The sequence below is a fragment of the Pan troglodytes genome, chromosome 5 (assembly GCF_028858775.2).
Source record: "Pan troglodytes isolate AG18354 chromosome 5, NHGRI_mPanTro3-v2.0_pri, whole genome shotgun sequence".
NCBI classification, from domain to species: Eukaryota; Metazoa; Chordata; class Mammalia; order Primates; family Hominidae; genus Pan; species Pan troglodytes.
Window position 1 is genome coordinate 101,576,574 of NC_072403.2, and position 23,918 is coordinate 101,600,491.

General features: G+C 45.0%; 1 protein-coding gene across 19 annotated transcripts in view; it reads left to right on the top strand.

Moving 5' to 3' along the window:
* ANKRD6 (ankyrin repeat domain 6) overlaps window positions 1-23,918 on the top strand; it is a 66,326-nt gene that overhangs the window by 14,607 nt on the left and 27,801 nt on the right. For 9 of the 19 annotated variants that reach the window (XM_054686839.2, XM_003950891.6, XM_063812556.1 and 6 more), the window contains exons 2-3: window positions 13,944-14,042; window positions 21,029-21,127. In XM_054686839.2, the coding sequence (XP_054542814.1) occupies window positions 13,944-14,042; window positions 21,029-21,127 (198 nt within the window). Of the gene's footprint in view, window positions 1-13,943; window positions 14,043-16,120; window positions 16,460-21,028; window positions 21,128-23,918 lie in introns of all 19 variants that reach the window. The other 10 variants (XM_063812551.1, XM_063812555.1, XM_063812552.1 and 7 more) reach the window with 2 other exon arrangements.

Consider the following 23,918-nt stretch of genomic DNA (forward strand, 5'->3'; position numbering starts at 1 on the left):
TGCTTGTGTTCTACAATAGCTAGAAGCATCACTCTGTGGGAAGAAAATCTCAACTGGGAAAACTTAGGCTTTTGTAGTTTATCATCAAAAATCTCTGGGGAAGATTAACATATGGTGCTAATTCTGAGAAAGTTATAAAATGAGCACGTGTTAACATTTTATTTAACTCATTAATTAAAGAGGAAACCAGTAAGATGATACAACTATTTTGAAGGAGAATTGTCAGGCCAGGCCCAGACAATTAAAAAAATTTTTTTGTAGAGATGGTGGGGGTGGAGTCTTGCTATATTAATTGCCCAAGCTGGTCTTGAACTCCTGGCCTCAAGAGATCCTCCCACCTCAGCCTGCCAAAGAGCTGGGTCCACAGGTATGCACCACCATGCCAGGCTAACTTTTTTTACTTTTTGCGGAGACGGGGTCTTGCCATGCTGCCCATGCTGGTCTTGAACTCCTGGGCTCAAGCAGTCTTCCCACTTCAGCCTCCCAAAGTGGTGAGATTACAGGCATGAGCCACCGCGCCCAGCCCCGTCTTAATTATTTTCAACTGTTCAATCCAGTGGCATTAACTGCAGTCAACACAGTTGTGTGATCATCACCACCATCCATTTCCAGATCTTTTTTCATCTTCCCAAACTGTAACTTTGTACCCATTAAACACTAACTCCCCTTTTCTCCCTCCCACCCAGCCCCTGCCAGCCACCATTCCACTTTCTGTCTCTATGAATTTGTGATCCATTTTAAAGTCTCTCACAATCTTTCCTTACCTAGAGGCAATGAATCACATTTACCATCTTTTCGACCCTGCCCAAATTATTAGCCTCCTTGAGCCTTCATTTCCTGTCTGTAAAATCAGCATAACGGCACTTACCTCAAGGATATGTGGTGAGGATTATATGAGGTAATCCATGCAAAGTGCTTAGAACAGTGTAATTAAGGATGTAGAAAGAGCTCAACGGATGGGAGTTGCTATTATCATGAAGACCATCTCTCCACCTGAGTCAACTGTCCTTGGAGACACAAAAGTCAGTGGTTCTCAGTATTGACTGCACGTGTAACCACCTTTAGAGCCTTAAATACTGATGCCCAGGCCCATACCTAGAGGCTGTGGTTTAGTTGGTCTGGGATATGGCCTGGGCTTGGGGATTTTTCAGAGCAGCAAGGCAGAGAACTACTCACTGCTGTTGGTATTTCCCCCTGAGGTTTCAGAGCCTTCCATGCAGGGCAGGACAACACTGTCCATTGAGCATTGGGCCAAGCTAGTGGTTAGACATCTGGAAGTTGTACTGCTCTTTGTAGAATACCATGAAATATTGATATTCTAAATGCCATGATTCAAGCTAGAAACAAGTTTATTAGCAGGAAATAAATGTCTCAAATATGGGAAAGCAAACATATGCTGTGAATTGTTGTGTGGCTTGTCTATGAGATAATGCATGGAAAATTATTGGATCAATAATATGAAGTCTTAAGTGTTAATTTACTATGATAAGGATGGTAATTAGGCATGTACCACGGTGACTCATGTTTCTAGCAAAGGTAGGTAGGTGTCCCTAGGAGATGCTCTTTGGAGGAAAAAGAGGCAGCCCCTCAGATTGAGAGGTATAATGGAAGAATTGGTATGGCAGGTCAGACACGCTGTAATTGAGGAGAACAAGCTTCAGAACTTTGGGGATGGGCCCCCAAAGCTAACTCAAGCATCTTAGGAGAGGCTATTAGGCCACTGTTAAAGAGTCTAGGTAAGAGTTCATCCTGAATCTCTTGGCTGCTCTCTCCTGCCCCTCACTGCCTATGCAGAATTGCAATGTCTTTTCCTCCTGCCCTCTGTAAAGGCCCACCTTATTTACAGTGGTTCTCAGTGGCAGTGAAGGCAGGCCCTGTTTGCCCCCTGCTTCTCTCCTCAACTCTAGGTAGGCTTGGTGGGAGTTTGGGCCCAGAGGCCCCACCAACCCCTGAGTGTTCAATCAGCAAGCCATCCACCATCTGCCACCACCGTGATTTGTCCATATTGCATCCTGTTGCCTTAGCAGATTGCACTTAAAAGTAAGTCTAACTACACAATTGAGTGCTTTATAACCCAGATTATGTGCTAGTAAAACTCCCTGAAAACATATATTTAGTAGGTCCTAACCACTCTAGACGAGACATTATAATATTGTGGCACAGCTGGGTGTCAGCGTTTAAAAATCCTCCCTAAATACCTGTACCTTTCCTGAACAAAATGCGTTGGAGGATTACTGGTTTCCAGGCCAGTAATCAGCATGTTGTGAGGCTTGCATGGGTGATTCTCCACATCCCCACCGTGGTAGTGCTGTAAAATGAAGAAGCCAAAGAGGAAAGGAGCTCTCAAAGCCACTGAGCTGCCCACTTGGGCCTCTGCTCAGATGCCAGTGCAGGTGGTCTTATTGGCGAATTCCCTGAGGCCCTCTTAGTAGTTGTCTTCTTTTTCTTTTCTTTCTTTTACGTTATAGTGACTTAGGTTTCAGAAAATAAATTAAGCCAGGAACTTGTCGGGGCACTGAAAATTCTTTCTCAGCAGGCCAGTCAGTTTGTTTCTAGTGAGAGTGGGCTCTTACATGTTTCCTTGTTCTAAGCCAATAATTTAGGGTATGTGGGTGAATAGGTAGCAGCTCTGCCTAGTCTGCTTTTAGCTCATCTTTTCAGTGAATTTATTGAGCAATGTGTAAGAATTATAAACTATGATGAAGTGAAATTTATTCCAAGTATGCAAGGCTGGGTCAACATCAGTGTAATCTACCATATCAACAAGTGCCTTAGCTCAGGCTGCTATAACAAAATACCATGTATTCGGTGGCTTAAACAACAGACATTTATTTTTCACAGTTTTGTAGGATGGGATGTCTTAAGATCAAGGTGCCTACAGATTCAGTTCCTGGTGAGTGCTCTCTTTCTAGTTTGTAGATGGCTGGCTTCTCTCTGTGTGGCAGAGAGAGGGGTCTCTAGTCTCTCTTCCTCTTACAGGGGCACTAATCTTATCAGGGCCCTACCCTCATTTCCTCATCCAAACCTAATTACCTTCCAAAGGGCCCCATCTCCAAATACCATCACGTTGAAAGTTAGTGCTTCAACATATCAATTTCAGGGAGACACAAACATTTAGTCCATAGCAAGCTAAACAAGAAAAATCATCTGATCATATTAATAGGTACAGAAAAAGAATTTGACAAAACCAAACATGCATTTGGGAAAAGAACTCTCAGAAAACCAGAAATTGAGGAAAACTTTCTCAACATGATAAAAAGCATCTAAAAAAAACCAAGAGCTAACATCATATTTGATGGTGAGAGACTGAATGTTTTTCTGCTGTGATAAGGAACAAGACAGGTGTCTGCTCATTCACTATAGTGCTGGAAGTTCTAGCCACCACAGTAAGGCAAGAAGAATGCAAGGAATTTAATCCCCAAAGAAGTCCTAGACATGGATGGTGGTGGTGCTTGTGCAACATTATGAATATACTTAATGCCACTGAATTATACACTTAAAAATTGTTAAAATGGTAGATTTTATGTATATGCATATTTGACCACAAATTTATAAATCACAAAAAATGGGCCCAAGAATAAGCAGAAAACTTAGTCTAATTAGCATAGGAAATATTGGAAACACGATTAGAGATGCAACTTTTAGAAAGTACTAGGGCCGGCCGGATGTGATGGCTCACGCCTGTAATCCCAGCACTTTGGGAGGCCAAGGCGGGTGGATCACTTGAGGCCAGGAGTTTGAGACCAGCCTGGCCAATATGGTGAAACCCTGTCTCTAAAAAAATACAAAAATTAACCGAGCTTGATGATGTGTGCCTGTAGTCCCAGCTACTCAGGAGGCTGAGGCGGAATTGTTTGAACCCTGGAGGCGGAGGTTGCACAGTGAGCTGAGATTGTGCCACTGCACTCCAGCCTGGGTGACAGAGCGAGACTCTGTCTCACAAAAAAAGAAAGCACTAGGGCCAGATGGTTTCATGGTCCTGTTTTATATTTTATCAACAAGAAAAAATCCAATGTTTAAATTATTGTAAAGCACAGAACAAAATAGAAAGCTGTACTTTTTCATGTAGTCAGCACAACCTTAATGTCAAAAACAGATCAATAAGAACAAGAAACACCAATCTCAATTATGAATGTTGATTTTTAAAATTCTTTATAACATTACCTAATAGAATGCAGCATTTATGAGAAGAATAATACAGTGTGATCAGGTGGGTTCCAGGAATGCAAGGATTGTTCCATAATTTGTTATACCAACAAATTAAAAGAGAAAAACACATGATTATATTAACAGTTCCTGAAAAGGCAGTGATTCTTGTTTTCTGGTTTTTGTTAGAAACCAGAAGAGAAGCAAGAACAGTCCTTATATCCAACCATAGTTCATCATGTATTGGCCTACCGTGCTGTGCTCTGTCAGCGTCAACCCATTGAAAATGTAGTCTGGCCAGGCGTAGTGGCTCACACCTGTAATCCCAGCACTTTGGGAGGCCGAGGCGGGCAGATCACAAGGTCAAGAGTTCGAGACCAGCCTGGACAACATGGTGAAACCCTGTCTCTACTAAGAATACAAAAGTTAGCAGGGCGTGGTGTCACATGCCTGTAATCCCAGCTACTCGGGAGGCTGAGGCAGGAGAATCATTTGAACCCGGGAGGTGGAGGTTGCAGTGAGCTGAGATCATGCTACTGCACTCTAGCCTGGGCCACAGAGCAAGACTGTCTTGGGGGAAAAAAAAAGAAAATGTAGTCTGGGCCACCACCTGTGAGGAGTGTGTGGGCCATTAACTGATGTCTTACCACTCAGGGACAAGTGTACTGTAGAAGCTGATGGAATTCGTAATACCCAGTTAAGTTGCCTGAAATATTTTGGTCCTTCTTGTTGGTGGATCTTTATAGAAGGAAGCCCAACCCTAGCAATTACTGAGTTACCTCAAAAGGAATTCTTGGCCGGGCACAGTGGCTCATGGCTAGAATCCTAGCACTTTGGGAGGCTGAGGTGGGTGGATCACTTGAGGTCAGGAGTTCAAAACCAGCCTGGCCAACATGGTGAAACCCCACCTCTACTAAAAATACAAAAAAATTAGCCAGGCATGGTGGTGGGCACCTGTAATCTGAGCTACTTGGGAGGCTGAGGCAGGAGAATTTCTTGAACCTGGGCGGCATAGGTTGCAGTGAGTTGAGATCATGCCACTGCACTCTAGCCTGGGCGACAGAGTGAAACTCTGTCCCAAAAAAAAAAAAAAAAAAAAAGGCTGGGTGCAGTGCCTCACGCCTGTAATCCCAACACTTCAGGAGGCCGAGGCAGGCAGATCATGAGGTCAAGAGATCAAGACCATCCTGGCCAACATGGTGAAACCCTGTCTCTACTAAAAATACAAAAATTAGCCGGGAGTGGTGGCGCATGCCTGTAGTCCTAGCTACTTGGGAGGCTGAGGCAGGAGAATCGCTTGAACCCGGGAGGTGGAGGTTGCGGTGAGCCAGGATGGTGCCACTGCCCTCCAGTCTGGCGACAGAGCGAGACTTCATCTCAAAAAACAAACAAAAAAGGAATTCTCTTGTCAATTAAACCCAATTGTTAGGAATAACTGATTCCTAACAATATACATTTCAAATCACCTCTCCATATCATTTATGATTATTATTATTTTACAGGGCCATCCTAATACTTCCATCCTTGTGTGATGGGACTGTTGGCCCCCAGTGCAGGAATTACCCTCTGCCCCCATTACATTTTATCTTTTTAAAATTAGCGTATTCCAATCTGAGATTGTTTTGGATCCTGATTTGTGTCAGCCAAGGAATTTATTCCCTTGCCGTTTCTTGTCAACTATTGTCTGATTAAGATATGATTTGTCACTCATGTAAGTAGACTAGTAGATAAAATATATTTGCAACAAGGAAAGAAAACTCTGAAAGCTTCTTAAACTATAAATTGTTTTTAAATGTAAAGTTTTATTTTCTTTGATCGATGGTACTTTTTCAATTTTTTTCTCGAATGTGTTCCATTTTTTTCTTGAATGTCTTCATAACTTTGTCTTCATTGAATCATAAGCCTGAGAAGGACTTTGAACTTTTCTGACCCAAATTTACACCATTCCAGGCTGTTGAAGCTCTCAGGGAACGCCATCTATGATAAGAGGACCCTTGGGGCACTTAGAAAAGTTGGTGGGGTCTTCCACTTTTTAAAATCTAAACGAGGAGCCAGGTGGCCAGAATTCCAGCTATTGCAGTTCTGCCAGAAATAGGATTGGAGGTATTGAGAATTCATTTCATCTCTTCAGCCAAATGAAACTCTCAAAGACTCTTCCCATTCTGAATATCATGTTTGTAAAATATGTGCCACTCTTATTTTAGTAATGTTACAACTTTCTTGCCTCCTACTACCTCTCTCTTAATGCGACAGATAATATAGGCAGACTGACTCAAAAAAGGTTTGACTCAAAAAAGACTGCATGACCCTGATCCAATGTATTTCTCATGGTCTCTTGAAGAAAAGAAGCTTTATGAAATGATTACACTAATTTAACCTAAATTCTTCCCATTACACCATTTCTCCTTGTGTGGGTCACAGCATGCAGCTGCCCTCCTTGTTACAGTCCCCAGTAGAGATGGTTAAATTGTTTTATTGTTTGAGCCAATGAGTCTCAATTCCTTTATACAACCTTTCCCTACTCCCTTCCTTCAGAGTTTCTGCCCTTTTATTCCTTTGGCTTCTGCCCCAGGTCTCCTTTTGACTCCGGTCATAAGAATATCATTGAGACCAGGCACGGTGGCTCACGCCTGTAATTCCAGCATTTTGGGAGGCCAAGGCAGGTGGATCACCTGAGGTCAGGAGTTTGAGACCAGCATGGCCAACATGGTGAAACCCTGTCTCTACTAAAAATATAAAATTAGCTGGGTGTGGTGGTGCACGCCTGTAGTCCCAGCTGAGGCAGGAGAATCGCTTGAACCCAGGAGGCAGAGCCTGCAGTGAGCTGAGATTGCGCCACTGCACTCCAGCCTGGGTGAGACAGAGCGAGACTGTCTCAAAAAAAAAAAAAAAAAAAAAATGGTGTTCCAGGAATGGCTAAGCACCACACCTTTCCTTCTCACTTTTCAGGTGCATTCCGTTGGGACGGGTCTTGTCCAGGTCTGCTCTGTTAGACCTGTCATTCCTGGGACAGGTACTGTTGGTCTGAAAGGCCTGCCCTTTAGTAAGTAGGGTCCAAGATACTGAAGCAGGAGCGAGGAGCTGGGACCCAACCTGCGTCCTGGCTGGAGTGATGAGGGACCAGGGTCATGGCCCTGGGCTCCCAGGCCCCATGCAGTCAGTGACAGGGGCAGTTGACTGGCTTGTTTCTGTGGGTTGTAATTCTCAAATTGCTCTGGTTCGCCTCCTTCCGAGGGTCCTGGCCCCTCCTAGGAAGGGTTTTCTAACATAACGCCTTGGTCTACCTGGAGAATCCAGGAAGGAGGCTGAGCGCCAGTCTGACACCTGCTGGGAACAAAAACACCTCCACTTCCTTTCAGGGTTTCTTTTAAGCCAATTACCTTTGGCTGGGCTCCCTTGTCATCCTCACTGGCGGGAGATCATTATCTTAACGGGAATCCTCCTCCTGGAAGATTCCCACTCCCAACAGGGAATTGGCCTCTTCAGAGTGAATAGCAGAGACTGTTTCATTCTAGGCATCATTGTGATCACTTGTTCATGTAATTTATTGCCTGCTGGAATGGGAGTCACTCTGATGTTCCCATGCAGCAGTTATGCTGGAGTTAGATCCACAGGGCTCAGCCTGAACAAATCATCATCCCAGTCAGTGCCCCAGTGGTGTGGACAGTGGGGACACATTTTTGTGGTTGTTGCTTTGCAACATCTCAAGACCCTTTGGTACGGTTCCCTGGAAGCAAGGCCCTGAGTCTGTGCCTCTTCCTGATTGGATCAGAGGGAGATGCAGGAAGTCAGGGTGGATACTGCATCTTCTCCTCACCCCTGCCGGCCTCAGATGGCCCAGCCTGATACCAGGGCCCCTTGAGGAAGCAGCACCTTTAAAGGGTTAAAGGCAATGGTGATAACCTCTAGCCACACATGGAGATGCACTGAAAATGATTGGATAAAAATGATAATAGTTGTATTGGGTTGTGGAATTATAGAGGATATTCTTTTCCATATTTTTAGTAATGTCATTACATTGCTTATATACTCTGAAGATCTGGGAAGCTGTACGTTGTGGCAAGGCAGTATTTTAGGTGTTTTATATTGATAGGCTGATGAGAGCATCAACAAGAATGTAAAAGAGATATGGCTCTTGCTGGAGCAGGCCTGAAGGGCAGGTTTAGCCTAAGGGCCTGTAGCTGTCCAGGGAGGGTTTATCCTGGCCCCTCCTCATCCCATCCTGTGGTTCTCAACAAGGTCACACATTAGAGTCACCTGGGGAGGTTGTATAAAAACTGCCTGGGCCTCACCACAGCGAGTTGATGAGAGAGACTGGAGGGAGAGGCTTACACACCAATACAGAGAAATGACAACAGACCAACCTCCCCAGGAGAGCCAGATGCAGAGAAAATAGAAAACATCTCTCCTTGTCCTTGAGATTCTAAAAAAATCAGGTTATTTTTAAACAAACCCCAGAGGTTAGTGGCTGGGCTAAGGTAAAACACCCAAGAACTTGGGAGCTGAGCTTCCTAAGGGTGAGACATGAAGCCCCTGCTCTGCCAGAGAAGAACTTCGCTCCTACCCTCACCCCCAACACAACCAGGGCAGCACACAGCGTGGTAGGGAAAGCATGCAGCTGAGCTCAGATGGCTTAAGGGGTGAATCCAGACTCCCGTTACCTGCTGTATAACTTAGAACAAGTGACAGAGTCTCCCAAGCCTCAGTTTCCTTATCTATAAAATGGGTTCGATAATAGTGTCCACCTCATAGGATAATTGGGAGGATAGAATTAGCTAATGTGTAAAATTCTTAAGATAGTGCCTTCTACGCAATAAATGGACCCAAGCGTTCAATAAATTCTGGCCGCTGCTGTCTCTTGCTCTGCCCGATTATTGGTCTCGCTGGGCTCACCAGGGCCTAGGTTGAGTTATGCTGAACTGATCTTTGATGATAACTGGGGTAGGACTCAGGGCAAATTGATGCTTTAAAACTTCGTCCTTTGTTTCTTTTCTTTCTTTTTTTAGAGAGAAGGTCTTATTCTGTTGTCCAGACTGAAGTGCAATGGTGCGATCACAGCTCACTGCAGCCTTGATTTTCTGGGCTCCATCCATCCAGCCTCCTCAGCCTCCTGAGTAGCTGGGACTACAGGCGCACAAAACGACACTCAGCTAATTTTTGTAATTTTTGGTAGAGATGACATTTTGCCATGTTGCCCAGGCTATAGAACTCCTGGGCTCAAGTGATCCACCCGCCTTGGCCTCTCAAAGTGCTGGGATTACAGGCGTGAACCACCTTGCCTGGCCCAAACTTCTTATTCGTTAATACATGGTCTTTTCTGTTGTTCCCATTTCTTCCTGTGGCCAGTCCTAGGGGCATGGAAATGGAAATGAGAGCAGTTGCATCCTTAAGTCTAAGTCATTCAAAGGTGCCTCTAAGGATCAATTTTTATTTGCTCCTTCACCCTTAAGAGGGGTTCCAGCTTTTCCCATTAGTCAGACATGCCTGGGGGCATTCCTGTGTGCTGGATAGGGGCAGCCTCTTCTCCAAAGGGCTCTATTTTTGTTGCTATTTACTACAGAATGTTCTGGAAAACCAAGTACATGTCTGCTGCTTTCTTGCTTTTCTCCTTTGGTAGGTGGTGTGTGTTTAAGAGGGTGGGTCTTGTGCTAGGAAAGCCCCAGGACGGAGGAGACAGCTTCAGCTTCTATAGGAAACCGATTACTGCCTTTACTATTGCTGTACTTTAACCAGAGGCCAGAAAAGGAGCCAAGAATGTGCAGGGAACACAGCCCCTCCTCAGAAAAGCTCCTGTGCCATTGTAGCTCAGCTCCTGAAGCTCTCAGGATGTCACACCTCCTTGCTGACAGGGAGCCTGAGTGCTGTGCGAGGCCAGGAGCATTGCTGGAGAAACAGGGAAGTCATAGTTTGGAGAATGGTGTTCTTGGTGAAGAATGCCCTTCCAAGAAGAGACACAGAGACTGGGAACCACAGTTTACGTTTCAAAAATGGAAGTGGACAAGAGGGCCAGGACTGGCTGGTGGGTACCTGGACCCTCCAGCCATAGCCCTTCTGGTCGGAAGAGATCCAACTCTTCACCCAAATCCGTTTGACGTTGGAAATATCTCACTGGTCTTTGCGAAGGCAAAGGTGTAGGGTGTCGAAGAGCAGAGGGAATGGTTGGGGTGTCCTCTGGGGTGGGGGCTAAGGACAGCTGGAGGGAAGGGAGACCCATGCTAGATGATGGACGTTACCTCATGTCCTTATTTCAAGCCTGTGGAGTGGGCAGTGGAGGTTATTCCTATTTTACAGATGAGAAAATGCTTAGTTTGGGGGATTAAGCACCAAATGACACAGGTGTTATTAGTCAGAGCTGGGATTCAAACTAAGCTCTGATGCCTCTGGCCTTTCATTTCTCCACGGGCGGTTCTTCACTGACTTTGGATTAGAAAGGTGCCTCCAATCCAGGCCCATCTTGTTGGTAATTTAGTTTCTAAAGTGCCCTCCCAGAAGTGATCTTCTTTGAACCTGTCCTAGTCCATTTGGCCTCTCTAACAAGGTAACATAGAGTAAGTAGTTTAAACAACAGACATTTGCTCCTCATGGTTCTGGGAGCTGGGAATTCCATGGTCAGAGTATCAGGAGGTACTCACGCATCTGGGACCCCAAGCACAGCAGGAGGATCTCTTGAGACACACACACAAAAAAACGTTGCCAGGCACATGGCTCACACCTGTAATCCCAGCACTTTGGGAGGCTGAGGTGGGAGGATCACTTGAGACCAGCCTGGCCAACATGGTGAAACCCGTCTCTACTAAAAATACAAAAATTAGCTGGGCATGGTGGCACGCACCTGTAGTCCCAGCCACTTGGGAGGCTGAGGCCAGAGGATTGCTTGAACCTAGAAGGCAGAGGTTGCAGTGAGCCAAGATCGCGCCACTGCACTCCAGCCTGCGTGACAAAGTGAGACTCCATCTCACTTTTTAAAAAAGTACTCCTGGGTCTGTTGGCCTCTTTCCAGCCTCCCCAGGCAGCTTCTCTCCTTGCTGGTCTGTATTTTCCAGCTGCCCAGAAGCACTTGTGTCCCACCATGCTGTCACCTCCCTCATAGCACACACTTCTCTGTCCTCATGTGATGAACTCCCCTGTGTTTCAGAATGTCTTAGGAAACTTTGTGAAGGGCACATACTCAATGTCAAGAAGTCCTTGACAAGGATATGTGGTGACAGATGAAGCTGGGGACCAGGCCCAGCCAGTGGAACCTGGTCATGCCACTCTGTCTGATCAGCTATGATTTCATTGGAAGAATCGAGGTTAGGGAGCACGTGGCTGAGCACAGTCACTGTCAGAGAAAGGTCACTCTTCATCTCAGATGCTGCCTTTTTCTGAAGGCTTTTTATAGCCCACTTTTTTGGGGAGTGATTAAAGTAAGCTCTGACCTCTTTCCAGAATCATTCTAGTGCTTTGGTCACATTTCATGGGGAGAAATTAAGATCCTTTATTGTCTGTTATCTCTGTTTTCCTCCATGGCTCATTACCCATGGCAAACTGGTGATTTCTTGAAATCATTAATGTGTATCCTGCTAGAGTATCAATGAAGGCCTTTGGGAAGACCTTAGGGGTATGCTTCAGCATGGGTGGGGCCATGGTTCATTGATGTTTGAATGTTTCTTCACAGTGAAACTTGTAGGGGAAAGCAAAGGAAACATGTTTGCTTGAGAATTTGGAGTTTGGCAGGGCAGTTCTCTAGATAGAAGTTGATTCACATCAAAAAGTGTTATTTCTTCTGGATGTCACCCTTGATGTGGCACCTTGGGAGCCGACATGCTTAGAGCATTTGAAGCAAATGGTCTTCTCTATGACCCAGCAACAGGGCTAAGAAGGCTACTCAGGTGCACAAGGAGAGGAACACACTGTGTTCTGCAACCTCCTGGCATTAGCCTGGGTGCCCATCAGGAGGAGGATGAGTAAATAATAAGTGAACCAGAACTACATGAACAACATGAAAAAAAAATCTCAAAAATATAAGGTTAGACAAAAAATGCCAAATTATATTGTATAGTTGAAAACTATTAGGCCAGGCACAGTGGCTAACGCCTGCAATCTCAGCACTTTGGGAGGCCGAGGCAGGTGGACCGCTTGAGCCCACGAGTTCAAGACCAGCCTAAGCAACATGGTGAAACCCCATCTCTACAAAAAAATAGAAAAAATTGGCTGGGCATGGTGACACATGCCTGTGGTCCCAGCTACTCAGGACACTGAGGTGGGAGGATCGCTTGAGCCAAAAGGTTGAAGCTGCAGTGAGCCATGATCATGCCATTGCACTCCAGCCTGGGCAGCAGAGTGAGACCCTGTCTCAAAGAAAAAAAAAAAACTAAGGTTTGAAACAAGCAACACAATGTTTATATATATTGTCTTTGACTATAAACATGTAGTAAAAAATATACTGAAAAGCAAAGGAGTGATGCATACCAAATTTGAGAGAGTGGTTACCTCTGGGAATGGAAGAGAAATGAGACCTGGGAGTTGTTCACGAGGAATGTCAATGATTTATTTTTTTTCTTGAAATGGTTGGTGGTTATGTGAAGTTTAGAATATTACTTATATTTTTTAGTGGTTGAAATACTTCATAATTTCAGTTTAGTGTTTTTGTTTGTTTGTTTTTTAAGGCAGGGTCTTGCTCTGTTGCCCAGGCCGAAGTGCAGTGGTACAATCACAGTTCACTGCAGCCTCGACCTCCTGGGCTCAAGTGATCCTCACACCTTAGCCTCCTAGGTAGCTGGGACTACAGGCACATGCCACTATGCCCAGCTAATTTTTAAAAAAGAAAATGTTTTTATAGAGATAGGGTCTCGCTGTGTTGCCCAGGCTGATCGCAAACTCCTGGCATCAAGTGATCCTCCCACTTCAGCCTCCCAAAATGCTGAGATTACAAGTGTGAGCTACTACAACCAGCGTAGAATTTTTTTTAAAAAAGAGGAACCGGCCAGTCATGGTGGCTCATGCCTGTAATCCTAGCACTTCGGGAGGCCAAGGCGGGTGGATCATTTGAGGTCAGGAGTTCAAGACCAGCCTGGCCAACATGGTGAAACCCTGTCTACTTGAAATACGGAAATTAGCTAGGTGGTAGTGGTGTGCACCTGTAATTCCAGCTACTCGGGAGGCTGAGGCAGGAGAATCGCTTGAGCCTGGGTTAGCCTGGCATTAGCCTGGGTGCCCATCAAGAGGATGATGAGTAAATAATAAGTGAACCAGGAGGCCGAGGTTGTGGGGAGCCGAGATGGCGTCGCTGCACTGCAGTCTGGGTGAGAGAGTCAGACCCTGTCTCAGAGAAAAAAAAAAAAGGAAGAACCTTTCCTAATCAGTTCAATCAACAGTTTTAATTTTCACCTGTTACTAACTGGACTCCTCTGGGGCTGATGACCATGACATCTTGCTGTTCTCCCACCTCTTGCCCAGATTCATCATGGCCACTTCATTATTCCTCAGTATTAGCACCAGTGAGAAATTAAGAGAAGGCACAAAACCCCTCGTTTTGCTACTTGATAGTCTGATGAGTGGAGAGTAGAAATAATGCACTAAAGGAAATCTTCACATTTTGAACATATCGTGTTCATTGATTGCAATGACAATAGCCAAGGTTAACTGAGACAAACTTGAATTTTGGTTAACCCATAAGAATCTCCTGCCAATCCAAAGGGGCAGGAGGGAGTGATCATCCGAAAGCCCCTGTGCAAACCTTGCTCTAGGCCCTCTGTCTCCCAAGGGAGTAGCATTGAGGACTTGTTCCGAAATCATTGTTCGTTTTGCATTCACAGCATGGCCGGACTCCCCTGCATCTTGCTGCCAATAAGGGCCATCTTCCTGTGGTCCAGATCTTGCTGAAGGCTGGCTGCGACCTTGATGTCCAGGATGATGTGAGTAGAAGCCATCATTCTATCAGGCTGAGTTGGCAGGGGAGGTTTTCTGGCTAGAAATCCACAAAGTGTAAGCTGTGAGATGGGAGGGTAGTAGATGCTCTCCCAGCACATTTTAGCTGCATCTTGGTCTCTGTGGCGGCAAGAACTTCCTCTGGAAGACCTGCTCTGAGGCCCATTCTCAGTAGCAAGTTAGAGTTTGGGAGTGTGGGGTGGTTCTCCATCATGGTTCACTTCCTGTCTATTATTCAAGTGATCACTTCCTCTCTGTTGTACAAAATGCCTCAAAGGGGATTTTTGCCTGTGTCCTGTCTCAGCATAAAGAGACACACACATGCACATTAGTGAGTATGGGCAAGACTTGCCGGAAATGTGTGTCAATGACCAAATTTACTGTTGGATAAAAAATGGGGATTAAAAACTTAACTTTTTTCTCATCTTAATTTCTCTTGGTCAGTGAATATGACATGGAAAATGATCTATTCAAGTTGGGGAGTTGGGGGAAGACACAGATCTCACGGAATCTAAGAAAAAGGAGGCCTCCAGAAAGAGTTTACTCTGCCACCATGCTATTATTGAGACATGGCCATCAACCAACTCAGCTCTGAGTCTATTCATTCAGGTTATCTAGAGATGGACTCTGATTGGCTCCTCTGGCATCAAGTGGCCAATCCTGAGTGAGTCAGCAGTGGCTGGGGTGGAGTCACGTAGTACAGTGGGCTGCCCTATTGGGTCTTTGGAGAAGGTGGTTCTCTAAGAAAGGACCATATAAATTGTCCTCCAACAGCTATTAGGAAAAGGTCTTTTGATAATACAGTTGAAAACTATTTTTAGAAATGGTTGCAACACTAATTCATGTAGTAGAACTCTAAGAAATAAGAACTTTTATGGGGAACACAGAATGTTGGAGTGTTTGCACTTATAACCTCTTCCAAATTCACCTTTAATAACTGTAGTTATAGAGTGTGATTCAAATTTCACATCTTCAGATGTGCTACAGTGTGGTTTACTAAAGTGCTTCTAGTTTTCTTTGGGTCTGTGTATAATGTCATAAAACTTGGCAAACACACAGTAAGAAGGACAGTACTTGCAAAGAAATAACTATGACTGTTTTATGCATGGGCAGAAGGCCATCCAGTGTCTTTCATAAATCTCTGGTTATATCTGGAACTTGCTGGGTCATCAAAGATGTTATTTTCAAAAAATGTTGATTTAGCTTTAAGCCATTGATTTCTACCTTAGGTCATAATACTTTTTTATTTTCCTGCACTATGGTTATCATAACATTCTCAACTATATCATATCCTTAGATGACAGGAACAAAAATACAAGGAGAGAGAAAAGATTTTGGCCACAGAAAAGGTGGGGCATTGAGTTATTACTGGTGCAAACATGTTGGGATGCATTTGGTCTTCTCTTCGCATAATTAAAGGCTTTGCTTGCCACAGTGGCAAGGCCAAAATGCCAGGCATGCTAACCCATTCCAACTTGACACCCCTGCCTCACATCCTGGGCTCTAAGTATCACTGTGTTCTCATGCAGCAAAAGCCTTGCTAATTTCCTAGAACTGCTGCTGTTTATACCAGGCAAGGTAGGAAGTGAAACAGGCAAGAATTTTCTTAGGTAGCCAAAGTGAGACGTGTCAGCAGAAGAAAAGCCAGCTCTACTTTTAGACAGAGAGAGTCCCTTTTATTTATTGAAGGTATTTTCTTGCATCTTTTCCTTGTCCTAGAGAGACAATGCATATATTGCTTCTCCCAGATAAATTAAAATAAAAATACAACAACAAGAAATAATTGGGAGTGGAGAAGGTAGAATTGACCTTCACTAGTTCTGAAGAAATGCATTTGCCAGCAATATGATCCATGCCTGTTCTCTGTGTATTTACCATGCTGTTGATGACCAGCCTTGAAATACATGCAAGAAATCAAGGAAGAAAACTCTTGATGTGTGTCCTTTAAAGAATCTAGGAGATCAGTTATTTGAAAAAATCTCAGAAGTTACCTGTCTTGGATGGTGGGTAGAAACAGAGAATGTTAATGATATGAAGAATTTACTCCTAACTTCATATTCTACAGATACTGATCTTTATGGCATGGTAAGAACTGAGAATTAGTTGAAGAATGACCTCCAGTGGCCTGGAGTGGGATTATTATGAATTTCAACCTGTGGAAACCAGTTCTTTAGATTATGCAACTCCAGGAGCAAATTCTTTCTTGCTTCCTGCCAATCGTGTCAACTCTCATTGGAGCGCTAATGCCATCTCTGATTGGTCAATGAGCAATCACATAGCTCCCGCCTCAGAAATAGTCCAGGATGCTGTGGCCACAGTGAAAGCCATGAAAGAAGACAAAAATAAGAAAAACCACAGAGGGAAGGTTAGGAAGGACCCTAGAAGATCAGAGAGAGAAAAAGAGGTCAGCAACTTGCTTTACACACCTAACCTGTCTTGAGCTTCCTTGCAGTATGTCTGCCTGTGCCACATGGGGGTGGTTCCTCTTGAAGAGGGGCACACTGCACCCTTGCATGACTGAAATCTGCCAACACTACACTCACTCTTTTTCACCATGTAGGAAAGAAAAATAACAGTATTTCAAAAGAAAGATTTAGACCTTATAGGCACCAAAGCTCTTAAAATCCCAAAGTGAGAAACACTGTCTCAGGAAAACTGAGAGCTGGCAGTTCACGTACTTCGCAAATGGGTCAACATGTTCCAAATCAAAGTGCCAAACTGCAAGGTTGCAGGCCCTTCAGGTTTCCAGCTACAGCGTCTTTCCTTCTGCTTCTTATAGTTAATCATTCAACAAATGCTTTTGGGGCAGCTCTAGTGGCTATGCTTTACTTTATGAAAGAGGCAGTCCCAACCCCACAGATGCATCTGACCTTTTCTGAGGCTCGTCCTAAGGTTAATGACTTCACAGGTTGGAAGCAGCTTGGGGTGAATGCAAAGAGCCTCGACAATTTGATTTCTGGTCCAAGCATGCTGTCCTAGGCTTATCAATAAAATGAGAGAATTAGACATCAATAAAATGAGAGAATTAGACTTGGCACATAGTAGGGAGTCAATAAATATTCAGTCCGGGCCTGGTGGCTCACACCTGTAATCCCAGTGCTTTGCGTGGCTATGGAGGAAGGATTGCTTGAACCCAGGAGTTGGAGACCAGCCTGGGCAACATGGCAAAACTCCATCTCTACAAAAAATAAAAAAATTAGCTGGACATGGTGGCAAATGCCTGTGGTCCCAGCTACTCAGGAGGCTGAAGTGGGAAGATTGATTGAGCCTGGGAGGTGGAGGTTGCAGTGAGCTGAGATCATGCCACTGCACTCTAGCATAGGTGACAGAGTGAGACCCTGTCTCAAAATGTTCACCAAATAGATAATTCAGTAAACACTGTTGAGAGTGCTCTACCTTTTCCCAGCATTTAAGAATTTCATGATTGACTTAGGTATCATATGCAGGTAAGAATTATGTCAAAGTAGCCACTTGTATGTATTGAGGCCACATCTTGTTCTTCGTGTCATTTCAAGGAGGAAATGTTTCAATGGTAAATTTTAATCTTATAGGAGGAAAGAGTCCATTTGTAGATAACTGACCCTGTTTCAACTGAGGGCCTCAAGGTACTAAATTGTTTGTGTTGTATTCTAGGGAAGAATAGATCCGAGATGATAACCTGAGGCAGCTATTGTTTACATGTTTCGTGTCCCTCACGTCAGAGCCTTTAATTCTCATCTTGGTTACTTGAGAAGGGCGGGTTTTTCAAAGCCTGAGAAAGCGTATTGCTCAGTCCTCCAGAACCATTCCAGCTAGTGTCAGCACAGCTAGCAGTACAGCCAAGGACAGCCACTTTTGGTAGGGAGAGTCCGAGCCTGGCCTGACAGCAGTGTTTATCTGACTCGGGCTCTCGATGAGGTCTCTGTCTGAGAGGACGGCTGGAGGGGGAGCTGTGGCCTGGAAACAGGCAGGACAGCCAAAAGGTCCCCTAGAGGAAGGGGTGTGCAGGACCTTTGCCAGCAGCTTATGACAATATGTGTTCTCGCTGCAACCTCACACAAGTCATTAGATTTCCTTGAGTCTTGCTAGTCTGGAAATTTCCTCCTAAGGTCTGAACTGAAAGTTAGATTGAGCTGCTTGCATTGAGCTAGAGTTTCACAAAGGAAAATTTTCTCAAAGGAAGCAAATACAGTAGATTGATGATGAAAGCAAGTAATAAATAACTTGGTGCCATTCTGGCTCCAAAGATGCCTCAACTCATAATTTAGAGGGCAGCTTGTGAAACATGATAAAAAATATTTGACCTAAACCAAGGCTTAGGTTAGTCTATGCCGTATCATCCAGTGAAGGCCCTTCGTGAAATAATTTGTACAGCAAGAGTGGCTAACACGACACATATGCTCAGGGCTTGTTGCTCATACTTTATGAACAATACAGAGTGATAAGTTTTGTCCTGGAAAAAGGTTGTTTTTATTGGTCCAAAGAGCACTAGAGTGTAAGTAGTTTGTGGTTATATTAAAAAGCCTGTAAGAAGTGGAAATCTAACCAAGTCAGCACTACCCTGAAAGCGTGAGCTGCAGTCGCATGGTTCTTGCTAAGAAGGGCACCGTCTTTCTTAGCAGGTCAGTAATCATCAATTGCACTGGAGGCCTATTTTGGGAAATTCCATCACCATTCTGATAGAGAAATGGGAAGTCTTGGAAATCTTATGGAAATGTTAAAAAGTTGAGACGTGGGGCCAGGCACGGTGGCTCGCGCCTGTAATCCCAACACTTTGGGAGGCGGAGGTGGGCAGATCACTTGAGGCCAGGAGTTCAAGTCCAGCCTGGCCAACATGGTGACACCTTGTCTCTACTAAAAATATATAAAAAAAATTAGCCAGGCATGGTGGCAAGTGTCTGTAATCCCAGCTACTCTGGAGGCTGAGGCAGAAGAATCGCTTGAACCTGGGAGGCAGAGGTTGCAGTGAACCAAGATGGCGCCACTGCACTCCAGCCTGGGTGACAGGGCGAGACTCTGTCTCTAAACAAAAACAAAAAGTTGAGACTTGGGCAGTATCTCATATAATTACTAGTTTCCTTGTCTAGAACTGCTTTCTAAGAGGTCTGAGGTAGACAGCGCAAATGGCACAGCCTACCTCCTGCAGCCACTGACCCAGCGGCCACATTCTTTTTTTAACCACTGCAAGGGTTCTCTTTGAATAAGGGGTCTGGGAAGGTGGATGAGAAGAAAACCAGCCAACAGGAATAATAGTTTAGGATGCTGAAGGGGGAGGTCGGCGGTGGCAGTGCTGAGGACAGTGACCTGTCCTCAGTGTCGTGACCCCCCCTCACTGCAGAAATTCCTTACCTTCCACAAATGAACAGTGGGAAGAGAGTCTGTGACAGGGACAGTCCTGTTACTGGGGTATTGTTTCTGCTCAGACTTCTAATAAGTAGCGGTTTTTCCTGATGCTTAAAGTTATCCGTGTTAAATATAAAAAGCTGGAAAATATTAAAAAGTATAAAAAGTTAAAAGAGAAAAATCCTTTCATGGATTTTTAAAGGGAGACTTTTTAAGAAAGCAATTTTGAGTTTTAACTAGGATTTTTTATTGTAATAAAATATACATAGCATTAAATTTACTGTCTGAACATATTTACGTATACAGTTCAGTGGCATTAAGTACACTCACATTGTTGTGCAACCATCACCACCATCTATCTTTAGAACTTTGTTTCAGATTACATGTTTTTAATGTGCATTGTTTGTTACAGATCTGGGGAGTTTAGTAAGTAGAATCAGTATTTCGTTAAGGTTGTTTATAGGTAGCAGTGCATCCTTCTTTTAAAAAATCTGTTTTATCTTATGATGGCCTCTGTCCTCTTTTGGGCCAAGCACCAGGGACGCCCCAGAATGTTTTCTTTGCCCCTCTGGTGCTCTGCCGGGAAACTTCACAAAACTCTGACCAGCCACATCATAGAATCCAAGAAGGGAATGGAGGGACCCTGGGATCATCCAGGGTGACACACCTGAGGTCCAGCAGGGTGACAGGCTTCTAGCAAGCCATGCACAGCCCAGGCCTCCTGACCCCTTGTCTCGTGCTCATTGCTTTCCACCAGAACATTTCCACACTGCCCACCCATCCTCCCTTTCAAGGCTGGACCACAGGCTCAGCTTGATTTACCTCAACTTAGCTTCCTGAGGACCTGTCAGAGATAAAGGGTGCTCTTAGAGACTTCAGAACTCTCCTGTTACAGTCTTGACCTGCTTACCTCTGGGAGTGTTTCATCCTTCACTCAACTGCAATTAGGAAGAGTCAAGTTCCCTTTGGCGCCTAAAGGAGAACAACGGCCGGCAATCCCAGGAATCCGATCACAGAGAAGAGGGCTCAGAATGCAGCATAAATCAGTGAGGATGTTGTCATGAACTCTCTGAAGAGGCTTCTTAGAAATATGCAGTGATAGCTGCAGTCCCTGGAGTCCTCAGATGAAACAGGGCAAACCCCTGCATTGCCGTTGACTAGTACAGGTCAATGAACAAATGACCTGCCTGTCATCAAATCATGAGTGCTGCTAACTGGCAGAGCTGGACAGTGGTCCCCCTGCAAGCTGGAAACTCGGCAGGCAGTAGAGATTCCAGGCATTGCTGCTTTAATTGCATAGCACACACCTGCCCTCACACCCACTCTTCACACCTGTGATAGTCATAGCCCCTGGATGGCAGGAGAGAGCCTGACCCTCATTTTGAGGTTGGCTCTGTGGCCGAGGGCCATTCTTGCTGTCAGCTTAAGGTCCCCCTCTTAGTTTATGAACAAAATTTCTCTGCCAGCGTGCGTTGTCTACTAACAAGACCACAAAGCCCGCCTTGCCTGTGGTAACCAAGCCCTTCTGCGAATAACCGCTCTGCTCTGTGTGGGGACGGGAGGGGTCCTTGTGTCCAAGTGTCAAGTGAGTAGTGCAAGCAGGGGGTGCAGGGGAGCTGACTGCTGTTCCTGCCTTTGTGTCACTTTGCAGGGGGACCAGACCGCCTTGCACCGGGCCACAGTGGTGGGGAACACGGAGATCATCGCGGCGCTCATCCACGAAGGGTGTGCCCTGGACAGACAAGACAAGGTGAGTGGACACTGAGCTTCCTTACTCCCCAAGGCAAGGGAAGCCAGTGGCTCAGGGGAGCTGGAGGAGCCCGCTCTGGAAACTTTTGAGTCCTTGAGGTATTATAATTCCTGTCTTACCACTTATGATTTAACATAATCAGCCTAAAATTCCTTTGAAACACTATCTGGTATCCCAGCCAATTGTAATTTTTTTTTTTTTTTTTTTTGAGAGAGGGTCTCACTCTGTTGCCCAGGCTGGAGTGCAATGGCATGATCATAGCTCACTGCACCTGAAACTCCTGGGCTCAAGTGCTCCTCCCACCTCATCCTCCCAAAATGCTGGCATGAGCCATTGTGCCCAGGTGCCAATTGTATTTTTTAAAAATCTTTTTCCTTGTTCTATGGCACCAGTGACAACCACATAAATCTTAAATGGTAAAGAAAAAAATCTAGAAATAAGGACCTATGTAGGCCTGGGTGGGGGGGGTAAGGGATGTGCCCCCAGACTTTCTCTTTACTTTCTTAGATAAGTGAGCAAGTTAATTTCTTTAAACTATATTGCAGGGGAAAAAAAGTAAGCTCAACTGGGCCAAACACAGTGGCTCACGCCTGTAATCCTAGCACTTTGGGAGGCTAAGGTGGGAGGATTGCTCGAGGCCAGGACTTCAAGACCAGCCTAGTCAACATAACAAACCACTGTCTCCACAAAAAATTTGAAAATTAAGAAAATATATATTAGCAAGGCGTGGTAGTGTACACACCTGTAGTCCCAGCTACTCAGGAAGCTGAGATGGGAGGATTGCTAAGCCCAGGAGGTTGAAGCTGCAGTGAGCCATGACTGCATCACTGCATTCCAGCCTGGACGACAGAGTGAGACCTTGTCTCTTAACAAATAAATAAATAAGATTGATAGATAGCAAAATTGGCCAGGCGCAGTGGTTCATGCCTATAATCCCAACACTTTGGGAGGCCAAGGCGGGCAGATCACCTGAGGTCAGGAGTTCGAGACCAGCCTGGCTAACATGGTGAAACCCCGTTTCTACTAAAAATACAAAAAATTAGCAGGGCATGGTGGCGCATGCCTGTAAACTCAGCTACTTGGGAGGCTGAGGCAGGAGAATCGCTTGAACTCGGGAGGTGGAGGTTGCAGTGAGCCGAGATCGCGCCATTGCATTCCAGCTTGGGCAACAAGAGCGAAACTCTGTCTCAAAAAAAAAAAAAAGAAAAGAAAAATTGATTATTTAAGGAATCCTAATGACTTCTTACATATTAACCTAATGTTTTTACATTTTCAAACAATCTTAAAACACAAAACTTCACAATTAACTGCAATTCAGCCTCTGCTTACTTTTTTTTTTTTTTTCTTTAAAGAGGCTATGCTGGGAAGAACTCTGCTTTACTTTTTAAAAATAACTTTTCATTAAAGTATAATATACATACAGAAAAGTGGACAAATACGTGTGCAGCTTGTTGAATTTCACTAGCAGAACACACCTGTGTGAGCACCCAGCTCAAGAAGCAGCTCACTGCCAGCACCCAGAAGCCCCATACCCTGTGCCCCCTGCCCCTTGCATCCCCCCTTTCCTTTGGCTTCCTCCTTCTGCAGTCAGTCCCACTGCCCGGGCCACACACCGCCAATACAGTTCCCAGCAACCACCCCATCCCCTGGCCTTTGAGACCCTAGACTTCCCCTTGTGGAGGTCAGCTGTGTTAGGCCTTTATTTTTAGCTGTTTCTAGGGGCATGGATGTGGTTGAGTTAAAGCTGAAGCCAGAGCCTGGATGTAATTGGAGAATGCACCTGCGCTGACCTCTGCTGATTGCCCCGCACCCTTCCTTCTCCGGGCTCTTCCCTCCCTGGAACTCCTGCCTTCCCGCCCCCACCCCACTCAATTCATTGCACTTAATGATATTTCTTTGTTTAAAATAGTAAGCTAAGCAAATATGAGCTATGTTCATTAAATGACTTCTATTTAAAAGCAACACATTAGGCCGGGCACGGTGGCTCACGCCTGTAATCCCAGCACTGTGGGAAGCCAAGTGGATCACCTGAGGTCAGGAGTTCAAGACCAGCCTAGCCAACATAGTGAAACCCTGTCTCTACTAAAAATACAAAAATTAGCAAGGCATAGTGGTGCATGTCTGTAATTCCAGCTACTTGGGAGGCTAAGGCAGGAGAATCGCTTGAACTCTGGAGGCAGAGGTGGCAGTGAGCCGAGATCACACCACTGCACTCCACTCTAGGTGACAGAACAAGACTGTCTCAAAAAATAAAGGCCACACACTGAGGATACTTGTTTTATTTCCAAATCACTGTTTCCTCAGTCCCTGTTCATTATTTGTTTGGGGCCCTGAGGCTTTTGAATTAAGGTGGGTGAGATTAAGTTTCAGTGAAAAAAAGTTGGGGAATCGATCAGGCCCCTGAATCTTATGAAGATGGCCTCTTCCTTTGCCTGATCTTTGCAGGGTTCTCTCTGATGCCAGGAGCAGAGCAGACTCTAAGGGTGGTGGAGGTGGGAAGAAATAGATGGCATGCTATCCTGATGATGCTTTCTGTTAAACGAGAGCTGTGGATGGGGCCTAGAGCCTCTCTCAACTGGGGTTCCTAGAGGGACTTAACCTCTAATGCCTTATGAATAATCATCCATGGTTCGTCATGGATTCATTTCTCTTCTGTGCATCTAGAATGGTTCTTATTATGTATCATTTCTGGGATAATGGAGAAACTTACCACTCAAATCATCTTCTGTAGTCTGTGGCTCAGATGAGAAAGTCCAATTGAGAAAGGCCCTCTGGTGTTCCGTAGAAATCC